This window comes from Marmota marmota, unplaced genomic scaffold (genome assembly GCF_001458135.2).
Source record: "Marmota marmota marmota unplaced genomic scaffold, marMar, whole genome shotgun sequence".
NCBI lineage: Eukaryota > Metazoa > Chordata > Mammalia > Rodentia > Sciuridae > Marmota > Marmota marmota.
In genome coordinates, this window is record NW_026000016.1 from 23,042,560 (window position 1) to 23,054,743 (window position 12,184).

General features: G+C 35.6%; 1 protein-coding gene across 1 annotated transcript in view; it reads left to right on the plus strand.

Moving 5' to 3' along the window:
• Enah (ENAH actin regulator) overlaps positions 1-12,184 on the plus strand; it is a 147,567-nt gene that overhangs the window by 111,774 nt on the left and 23,609 nt on the right. The window contains exon 8 of the mRNA XM_048809785.1: positions 10,832-11,106. Within this exon, the coding sequence (XP_048665742.1) occupies positions 10,832-11,106 (275 nt within the window). The remainder of the gene's footprint in view (positions 1-10,831; positions 11,107-12,184) is intronic.

Below are 12,184 nucleotides of genomic sequence, written 5' to 3' on the forward strand. Positions count from 1 at the left end.
GTTAATGGACCTTTATTTTATTTTTTAATTATTTGTAGTGCTGAGAATCAAACCCAGTGCCTCACACATGCTAGGCAAGCACTCTGCCACTGAGCTATAACCCCAGCCTCTGAACATCTAATTATTGGAAAGCAGATTTATATCTTTCCAAATCACAACTTTGATTATTAATGTTAGTAAATTTGGGAATCATCATTAATAAGTGGTCAGATATTTATCATGCTGAACACAAAAGATGTTTTAAGACTTCTTAACTACTTTTTTGTGGAAACCATACCCATGGTATGTTTAAAATATTTTTAATACATTTAACAGTCTATAAAATGTCTTTACCCTTCAGTAAGTATAGTTATAAAGTAATCTGTGACCAGGGGCTGAAGTTGTGGCTCAGAGGTAGAGCGCTCGCCTACCGTGAGTGAGGCACTGCATTCGATCCTCAGCACCACATAAAAATAAAATTAAAATTGCATAGTTATAGGTGTCCGCCTATAACTAAAAAATAAATGTTAAAAAAAAAAAGTAATCTGTGACCAGCGTGGTTTTTACATGGCCACTTTCACTGGAAAGTTGAAATAGTGTTGACTGGTTCTAAAAAGCATTGCTGTTGAGATATTATAAGGTTTTAGTAGGCAAATACAAAATCATTCTGTTTATAACTAAATGCTAGTTGAACAAGGTTGGTTACATTATCTTCATCATTTCAGTGCAGTCTAAAAATACATTTGAAATTATAGTACCTCATTTAGGTGTAAATTTTTCTGAATTTGCTGCGAGTCTGATTATAAAGCTACTTTGTAAGAAAATTGTTTTATAAAATTCAGGTAACTAAAACTGAGCTAGACAAAGTAAGGTCCCATTTTTAAACAAAATGAAAAATTTTAAGAGATTCTTTTTTTTTTTTTTTTTTATTAAAAGCATGGCACTGAGCTCCACTCATCTCTAGTGAGGGGACCTCCTCTCTTGGCTTTGTCACAGAATGTTGGGAGCATGTGTGTGAGGAATAGATCACAGGGCTAGACAGCAAGCCAGAAAGAGACTGGAATTCCCTGATCCCTTCTGAGAGCATGCCTCCAATTGACCTAAGAACCTCCAATTAGGCCCGCCTTCTTAAAGGTCTACATCATCTCCCAACACTACCACCCTGGATGCTATCTATGCCTCCAACACATGAACCTTTAGGGGGCACATTTAAACAATAACCAAACCATAGCAGTTGGGTACTGTAGTTTCCTTTTAATACTCACTTCTCTGCTGTTGACTTCCAAATCCATAGCTCTAGCTGTGATCATTTGCATGGAATCCAGACTCATAATTTTAAACAGAGTAGTGCCATGGACCCTTCAGAAAATTTATTGAAAGCAATAGACCACTACCCTCCCCATCTAGCCCTTTATCTTTCAGGTAGCTATATAATTATATACAAAAACATGTGTGCCATAACAGAGTCACATATCCCCTGAATTCTGACAATGGATCCTCAGTGACAATTCCTATTATAGAGCTCATCCATTTGGATTGCCTACTGACACCTCAGTTCAAACTCTTATGATTTCATCTTTAATGTAAATTTTTTCTTCTCAATAATTTCAGCTTAGAAACACTATAATTATCATTGCTTACTGTACCTATTTAACCATACCCTAAAAGCCTTATGATGGATTTATTCTTCTGACATTCTTCTTACTCATCTCTCTAATATTTATTCTCTTAAGTATTGCTATAATTTTCTATTTGATTTTTGTCTTTAACCTTTCAGTTCTTTCTGCTTACTACTGTCATGTTAATTTTTCTTAAACTCTTGCACACGGCATAGATAATCTCAAACAGTTTAGAGCGGCATAAAATAGGGTAAAGAAGGTACTGTATAAATGTACTCTATTTATGTTTTGCTTTTTGAATGATCACATATATTGATAGTAGCAATTAACTCTTCACTCTGAAAAATGAGGGATTCTTCTCTTCACAATTAATGGCAATTATTATTTTTCATTCTGTTATTTTTCCCCCCAGATAGAACCAGTGGCTGGGGATATAACTCAGTGGTAGAGCACTTGCCTAGCATGTGGGAAGCTTTGGGTTTAATCCTCAGTATCTTCAAATAACTGAATTAAAAAAAAAAATGAATTACTCAAGTAGAAATCTGTGTTTTAACCTTAGAAGATATCTCTTAATTACTCTAAGAGGAGCACAGTTATTCCACATGTTTTTTTTAATCCTTCTTACCTCATTTCATCATCTGATTTTATAGCCATCATCATTTTAAAATTATTTTCAAGATTTATGCAATTATAGTGTTTTTGTAACTGACAGTAAATCTTTGTCCTTATTCATGCAAATGATCTTTTTTTTTTCCTTTCCTGGAATCCTCCTAAATTTTCCTATTAGCCATTGTAGTCTGAGTTTTCACAAAGATGTGGCTAGACCATAGTTCCATTATAGCTCAATACTTGGTGGACCTTTTCCATTTGCAGACTCATCTACAACTCAAGAATTTAAAAAAGTCTGTTGCTTTTATTATTTCTTTCCCTCCCTCTCTCTCTGCCGGCGGGGCTTCCCTCTTCCTTGGTTGTTTATTTTGTTCTACTGGTCAAATTCTGGACCTTTTCGGTTATCTTCTTATGATACTTATCATTTCTCATTTCCTACCTATTTTTGTTTTGTATTCTTGGCAGTTTTCTGAACTTTGTATTCTAAGCCAGCAATATTCAGTACAGCAATATATTATTTTTTTCACTAGAAGCCATACTAATAAAAATAAAAGATATCATGTCAATGTGAAATAATTATAAAATCATTCAGATACTTCACATTGTATTTTTATGCTAATTCATCAAAATTCAGTATTTAACATTTAAAGTATTTAGACTAAACACATTGTGAGTGTTCAGTAGCTACATGTGGTTCATGGGGGACATTGAACAACACAGTAGTATCTCTTTCATTGAAATTTTGATCTTTAAGGTCCTTTCCTTTTTTGTACTAGTTCCTTGTTCATGGCATTGTACTATATTCATGGCTGTACCTTCAGTAACTCTTGTTTCTCTTCCTTTGCTTGAGTTGTCTTCCTCCTAAAACACTGTTTAGTTGTACTCAACTATCTGGACATCCTTAGGTGGTCTGTTTTATTTCTAAAGAGAATTAGGGTTAACGATAGCAGTGCTTGGCATGGGGTTTCCTATTGCATTAAGGAGGCCAGGCTCTACTTGGTAACATTCTTCTGTGACTGAGAGGTCCCTGAAAATTGGTAGAGCAAGTAGACTTGAAAAGCTGTCCTTGCGGATGTCAAGGAGAGCAACCAGGCCTTAGGATCCCACAAATGCTGAGCTCCCTTAAGTTCCCCCAGAAGCCTAACTTCTCTGAGGCAGCTTGTTCCATTCCTTTAGAGGACAGTCTTCTATGGTAATGCCTTTCCATCCACTGAGTTAGGGTTGGGGGGTGAGGGTAGCCAGTATACATTTTTATGATTCTAGAATTTTGGTATAATTTTTAGAGGAGATGGTAAGATTGACTACTTATTCTGCCAGCCTTAATAAGTGTCTGAAATACTGTCTTGTTGCCTCCCTGCTCAGCATTCCTTACTGCCTCCTATGCTCATATCCAGGGTAATTTTTTGGCCTGATCTTTAGGATCCTGCTCTGTGTATCTCTTTCATTTCTCATGATACTCTCTATATATACCATACTCAATTTTCCCTGTGTACTTTGTGTGTGGCATTTGCCTCTTGTGCCTTGCCCTACTCATCCATTCTATATTGTCCTTTTCTGTACTCTTCTCAATCCATACACTGATATCATTGTTTTTTAAATTCCTATAACACACAGAGTTTTATATTTTCTTCTGAATAATGTAAAAAAAAAAAATTGGTGATAGTTAACTTAGTAAGTAGATCAGCAAACCTTTAAAATTAAGCCAGGCCAAAGAGGAGAAGGAGTAAGGTGCTGTGGAGACTTTGATAGCAAGCCACTTGGTAGTGGTAAAAGCAGGTTAATTAGCTAAAAATCTTTGTAGGAGCATGTAGAGAGATACCCAGATTTCCTCCACTGCACGTAAACAGGAGATTGCAGACTTATTCTGACATAGGTTGAACTAAGAACACTCTTATTCAGTGCTGTTCATTGGAAACATAATGCAAACCACATGTGGTTTAAAATTTTCCAGGATCACATTTTTAAAAATGCAAAAGAAACAAGTAAAATCAATTCTACTAATAAAATTAACTCAGTACATCAAACATTATTATTTTAATAGGTTATTGATACAAAAATTTTAGAGATTTTACATTTTCTTTTTTTGTACTAGATCTTCAAAAATGGGTGCAGATTTTTATACTTTATAAAAGCACACCTTGGTTCAAACTTGCATGTAGTAAGTGCTTGATCAAGATGTGGCTAGTAACTATCTATTAGAAAGCATACAGACTACACCAGTGATTAGCAGACTACAGCTTCCTGATGAATTGGCCTTGTAGCCTATTTTTACGTAGCTGAGCGTTAAACATGGCTTTTTCATTTTACTTTTTTTTTTTTTTTTTTTAAGTAATGACAGTGGGCTGGTAAAGAACCAATAAAATTTTTTAAAAAAGAATGGATTAGTGATACAGCTCAATGATAAAGCACTTGCAATAAATGGGTATTTTCCTGTGTGCTTCTGTTTAGGGCTACTTCAACTAGGAACAAAACACAGTGTGCTTACGGAGAACTAATTGAGTGTGTGAAATTTCAATGGGTTTGATTCCAGCACTGAAAGGAGAAAAAAAGCTACAGAGATACTAATCTGGCCCTTTACAGAAAAAGTTTGCCAAGCCCTGATCTAGACTGAGGTATACCAGGCACTGCTGTGAAGGTGTGGGATGGAGATACCAGCTGAAAAGAGAGATTAAGTGAAAGTTGGCCAAGTTGTTCTTTTTACCTTGCTCGGTTCCTAGACACAGACACCCAGACCTTAGAGCCCAGGCAAGAAACTAAGATTCTTGTTTGGGCAAACTGCCTTTGGCCAAGAGAAGAAAACAGAGATGTTGACGCTCAAGTGAATAATTTATTTAAGGGCTTCTGATGAGCTTTAGTGCTAATTCTGAACATGAATGGACAGCCTAGGGTCATTAAACCCTTGAGGACAACTTGTATAACATGAAGATGGACCAAAAATAAACAGAAAGAATTGGCATTGGATGAAACAGATAGAGGAAGTAGATGAAATTTAAATTGTATTATAATAGCTTCAAAAGAATCAGAATAAAAAGTAGTATACCTGGGGGCTGGGGATATAGCTCAGTTGGTAGAGTGCTTGACTCACATGGACAAGGCCCTGGGTTCAATCCCTAGCACCACCACCACCAAAACAAAGTACACTTGGCACTTTTTTAAAGTATAAAGTTTTTGACATTTTTTTAAAGAGGCATTAATTAAAAAAAATGAAAATTTGAGAAATAAAGTGTATGAGAAAGAAAAGTAAGAGCATCAGAGTCAGTGGTCCGAATAATGAGTTCGGAGGGGCGAGAGGAAGAACACAAATGTGAGGAGGTTGATCTCCAAATAAATAACTTAAGAAAATTTACCAGAACTCAATAATTTGATTATCTAGATCAGAAGTCTATGGACTTTTTCTGTGAATATCCAGATAGATTAGGCTTTGTGGAACCATAAATTCTCTATAGCATTTGCTCAACTCTTATTTTATAGCTTGCTAAAGATAATATGTAAATAAGTAGGTATTGACAAATTGAAAAGGCTCTCCAAGTGCCCAGCCCAGCAGGTCTGGAAAAACATAAAATGACCCATCACTGGGGTATATCACTGTAGAGAATTAGAATACTACAATAAATAGATTTCAAGTCAGGTGTGGTGTGCACACCTATAATCCCAGCGGCTTTAGGAGGCAGGAGGATCCCAAATTCAAAGCCAGCTTCAGCAAAGGTGAGGCATGAGGCACTAAGTAATTTAGTGAGACCCTGTCTCTAAATAAAATACAAAATAGGGCTGGGGATGTGGCTCAGTGGTAGAGTGCCCCTGAGTTCAATCCCTGGTTGAACTCAAGGGGTTTCCCCCCACCCCCTCTGGCCCCCCCAAAAAAAGATTTCAAAAGCTTGGGGAAGGAGATGAGAGAGCTTTCAGAATCCCAACAGAAACTCTGTTCTAAAACCCTATCTTCTGCGTTGTTTCCTAGGAAGCTATTGAAAGTTGTGTTCTGTTAAAATGAGATTGTAAACCAAGAGTGATGAAACCCTTGTAGGAGCCAATAAATAGGGCTAGGGATGTAGCTCTATGTTATAGCACTTGCGGAACATGTGCGAGTCCCTGGGTTCAATCCTCAGCAACACCCCTGCTTCCCTCCCCCCACCCCCACCCCCAAAAGATAGGGGATTCCTCTTAGGAAAGAGAGAAGGTAATTTCCAGGTTGGGGAGCAGCCCATCTGATTGGAACCAGGAGTTCTTAGGGCTTCTGATGGATGTGTTCAAGAGAAAGAAAAGAAAAGAAGCAAGCACTTGATATGTTTAACCATGTTGAGATGGTTTATAGTTCTGATGGAGAGTTTGGAGTGAGATAGGAATAGGTATATAGAAAAAAATCAGCAAAAAGGTGCTAGTTTTTTACCCCAGAGTAAGAAATTACTCCAGAAAATAAACATAAAAAGTGAATGATACAACTTGGGAATATTTATGTATTCAAAATAGTGTTATGACCTTTTCTTCTTGGAAAGTGGAGAACAAAGTTTTGGGAGTCAAGAATTGTAGGAATTAAGTAATTTGCATAGTAGAAAGTTAGTAGATATATTATCTACATCTGTAAAATCAAGAATAGCTGTAACAAATCACTATATTTAGAAATGTAAACTAAATATCAGAGTAATAAAAGTAGTTGGCTTTTTTTGATGGAGGGAGGAGCAGGGATAGAACCCAAGGGTACTTAAACAGCCAGCCACACCATCAGCCATTTTTATTTTTGTTTTGAGACAGGGTCTCATAAAGTCACATAGGACCTCACTAGGTTGCTGAGGCTGACTTTGAACTTGGGATCCTCCTGCCTCAGCCTCCTGAGCTGTTGGGATTATAGGTGTACACCACCGTGCCCCACAAGTAGTTGGCTTTTAAAGGAGAAAAATCAGAAGTGGTGAGGGTTGTTGTAAGATTACTGTTTTATTATAAGCCTTGTAATACTGTTTGACTTTTTAAGCTAGGTATTACTTCTATAAGTTTAATTTTTTTTAATAAGTATTAACTGGAATTTATAAATGTTTACTTTAGATGTCAAATCTTATTGGTCTAAAAGCTCTACTATAATAATATGACAGTAGCATTGTTTTTTATTCACATGTATCATTTTTTAAACCAGTTTTTGCTTTCTACTCATATTATTGATATTTGGCTTCCTTGACTGTGATGGAAAAATATATTCTAAGAAACATGAGTCAGTCCTATGTTAGTCTCAACACAGAATGTAATTTAGTTAATATCTATAAATAGTTTGCAAATCACTGCTACTATCTGAAAGTTATAAAAGGGGAATACTAATCCCAGTACAGAACCAAGGAGTCACAGCAATGAAAGTGTACAGCTCTCCCATTAACCTTCAGAGGCAGGATGGACCAAAAGTTGACCGGCTTCTGTTGTGAGTATTGGATTATCTTCAGAGCTTTGTAAGATTAAAACTATTTGTTTTAGCGGCTGGAGTTGTGGGTTGGTGGTACAGCACTTGCTTGGCATGTGTGAGGCCCTGGGTTCGATCCTCAGCATCGCATATAAATAAATAAAATTAAAGTCCATTTACAGGGCTGAGGTTGTGGCTCAGCGGTGGAGTGCTCGCTTGGCACATGGGAGACCCTGGGTTTATTGTATCCAACTAAAAAATAAATAATTTTTTTAAAAAAGGTCCATTTACAACTGAAAAATATTTTTTAAAATATTTCATTTTATCCATTTTTAAACTTGTTTATTAATAAAGAAGTGAAATGCTCACATCACTATCAAAACATCTATGTACTTTTATTTTTTGACAAATGTCATTAACATCAGTTTTATTAAATGTTATCAGTTCAGAATGTGTTCCCTAGTCCAAAAACACCTACTTCATTATGTCACTTGAAATTCCTCCACCTTTACCTAAGGGTATTCATTATAGACAAGGCCAGATGAATTTGCATTTTGAAATTTGATATTTATATTTTACATGCTTCAAAAGAAAATAAGTCTTTGAAGTAATGTAAGCAACATGTGTGTGCACATGCATGCTATCGATCTCATTGTTGGCCAGTGTTTTGTGCATCTGTTTACACTTGAGGATAGCTCTTTTGGAGAGAAATATTTTAGTGGTAGGAAGGACCTAGGTCTAATTATTTTCAAATGCTTTAGTATTTATAATGTTGGTCATTGGCACTTAATTGTTTTGGGGAAAATATTATATTGTTTTCTCAAAATCTTTCAAATTATGAAAATTCACATTCTAACTTAAAAGAAATTAGCCTGTCAGAATTATTCCATAGTTCAGAATCAGGACACTTTTACTTTGTCAGAATCCTGAGAGGATTCCATTAATGCCTAAAGAAAACAGTCTTATGTAGAGGGAGCTCTAGAAATTTGAGCCACATGGATTACCAGTATGTGAATTGGCAGCGATAATTGTGAGAAAAGCAAGGTTTATAAATTTGGAAGTTCTCCTTAAAATGATATACAACTATCTTGGTTTGGAGGTTAAAAACCTTAAAATCAGCTTTATAACTCATCCAATTTAGGAGGGAATTATTTATACCATAAAGATTTGTAAGTCAAAAGTTCTGCTTGACACACTTTCCTAGGGAATTATGTGACAGGCATCTTTTCAGTGAGTAAGCTAAAAATTAGCTAAAGATGTTGAACCCTTTTCTTTCTTCTAAAACAAGAATCTTCTGTAGATGTATGAATTACATACTTGAGTCAGTGAACTTTGAAATATTCTCTGGCATTGTACTCTTTCCTTTTTTAAATTTATTTTCATTTTTGGTACTAGGGATTGAACCCAGGGCGCTAACCACTGAACCACATCCCCAACCCTTTTTGTTTTCTATTTTGAGACAGGGTCTCATTAGATTGCTTACAATCTTGCTTAGTTTCTGAGGCTGACTTCAAACCTGTGGATCCTCCTGCCTCAGACTCCCAAGCCACTGGGATCACAGTTGTGTGCTACCTCACCTGGCCTCTTTCTTACATCAGTAGATACTCGACTGAAAGCCCTAGAATATTGTGGCACGTTGAACAGTCTTTTTAAGTCATTACACCCTTGTCATAAATGCAGTTATTCAATAATTATTTCAAATTTGCCTCACCCATACCTGACCTTCTACCTGAAACTTTTTGTATTAGAAACACTGTATGGTTTGGAGAAATAGGCATTAACTTGGGGGTTAAAAAAACAACAACTAAGAATTAGAATAAGAAATGAGGGCTGGGGAGTGGCTCAAGCGGTAGCGCGATCGCCTGGCATTCTCGGGGCGCTGGGTTCGATCCTCAGCACCACATAAAAATGAAATAAAGATGTTGTGTCCGCTGAAAACTGAAAAATAAATATTAAAAAAAATTCTCTCTCTCTTAAAAAAAATGAAATGCAATCAGAATACTATGTGGTTTCAGCTGTGAACGGTACTTAAATCATTATAGTAATTATAATATTATATGCTTGCATAATTATAATAAAATTAAATATTATGTGACCAATATAAAATGATATATTAATATTAATTAATATATGTTAATGATATATTTATATATATTAATAAACCTGAGTATTGATTTGGCCAAATTGTTTTCCCATGACTGTATTGTGAGAAGTATGTGTTGTGAGGGAGTTGTGGGAAACATCTTGCCATTAGAAGAAAATAGATAGCTAAAGATAAAACAAGAACAGTTAAAAGAATAGTAAACAGGTAGGAGGGCTGGAGTACTGAATTACTATTTTGGGTTATAAGCTTTAAAATCTATGTATTTGGGGGTGGGATTGTGGCTTAGTGGCAGAGCGCTTGCTGAGACTGGTCTTGAATTTGTGAGCCTCTTGCCTCAGCCTCCCAAGCTACTGGAATTACAAACAGATGCCACCACACCTGGCCAAAATCTTAAGAAGTTTATACCTTTCCTCTTAGCAAATTGGTGTGTCAATATTGGTCGTACAGAAGCAGTTGGAAGAAGATTCAAAGATGGAGATAACTTTATTGCTGTCTTAGTAATGATACTAGGATAACTTACATCCTACTATAAGAGACTGTTTAACCTTTAGGAGAATTAAACAGTGGAACATTATACACTCTTAGAGATAAAGTTACCAAACTCAGTGCCTTAGGATAATTTTCACAATATATTAAGTGAGGAAAAAGAAAGTAGATTTCAGAGTAGTAGGGAAATAGAATTCTAATTTATTTGGCTTTTAAAGTTAATGGAAGTGTGAGCAAGAGAGAGAAAGAGAGTGTGTGTACGTGTGTAATGTTAATGTTGATTATAGTTGCCTCTGGATGTGAGAGTTTAATGATTTAAATTTATTTTTTTTCAACTATTTTTTTTTTATTTAGCAAATGTTTATTTAACTATCTTGGTTGCTAGCCATAGTATTTTCTGAAATGATCGTGTATTTCTTGTACAGTTAAAATTAGATGGTATTTTTAAGAAAATGGTAATTTCACAGCTTTTTTTTTCACTAAATGATTAAATCAATAGCTTGGCTTTTTAGTTATTAAAGTGACTTATGATTATGGAAAATTCATTTATTTGTAATACTTAGTTCACAAAAAGTACAGAATAAAATGAGACTTTAGTGCAAAGTGCTAAAGTATGTCTGTCAATATGATCCTAATAAGGATTATTTTCATTTTCAGGCAACTGCAAGAACAGCAACGACAGAAGGAGATGGAAAGGGAAAGGCTGGAGAGAGAAAGAATGGAAAGGGAAAGGTTGGAGAGAGAGAGGCTGGAGAGGGAACGGCTGGAACAAGAGCAGCTGGAAAGAGAAAGGCAAGAACGAGACCGGCAGGAGCGCCTGGAGCGGGAGAGGCTAGAGCGCCTGGAGCGGGAGAGGCAAGAAAGGGAGCGACAGGAGCAGCTGGAAAGGGAACAGTTGGAATGGGAAAGAGAACGCAGAGTATCGAATGCTGGTAAGGAGCTTAGAGATGATTGTGTGTTCTTGCATCCAAGCTTGGATGTAGTTCTGTGTAATTTTATGTTAGTATATTTCGCATGTGAGATGGTTAGCATTGAGCAATATAGTTTGAAAGTATGAAAAATGTGCCTCAGTTACTGCTTTAACCTTTTCATTTTATTACTCTGATTGCTTAAAGACTTAAAGAAAGCTCTTGGAAACTTCTATTCTGGCATTCTAAATCTTCTAACATCCTTATAAATGACTATTAAAGTATAAGTGTTTTTATGGGAAATTTTTTGTATTGCATGAATTTGGAAGATATTTCCCTCATGAAATTAAATCATCTCAAATATTGTACCTAGTTTTATAGTACCATGCAGTAAGAAATTTGGGCCAGGTGTGTAGCATGCACCTATAATCCCAGCCATTCAGGAGGCTGAGGCAGAATGATCAACAGTTTGAAGCCAACATTAACAAGTTAAAAAGACCATGTCTCAAGATACAAAGGTCTTGGATATAGCTCAGTGGTAAAGCACCCCTGGGTTCAGTCCCCAGTTACTCCACCCCCTGCCAAAAAAAGAAATTACCCTAATAGTAGTCTAGTGTTTTTGAAGAAGGAATTAAAGCAGTAAATGAAAATATTCTAAAACTGACTGGTTATTTAAATATATTTTTTAGTATTTATGAAAATTACTAAATTTGTTGGAATTTTTTGAAAGACATAAGGTTGAAATATAACTGAATGTTCAAGGTATAATAACATTTCTGGGATTTTAAGAACTTTAATTCCTTGTGGCCTATATCAAAAGTTCCAATGTGGGTTGATTAAATATCGGTTGGTTTGTTGTTTAAGTTAAATTCATTTGTTATAACTGCCTAACTATTTTTTGGAATTATGGCTACCAAAACAAAACTTCTACAAATAAGCATTGAATTAGGTTCCTCACCATTTGTAGTAAATATTTTGCCAGTCTTGCTGCTTGTCTTTTTTTTTTTTAAGCAACCAAATTCTGTTTGTGGTCGTAGTCATGTAATTTTAATGTCCTTTTTGTGGACTAAATAAAAAATTGACTGTACTATCCTTTTCTTAT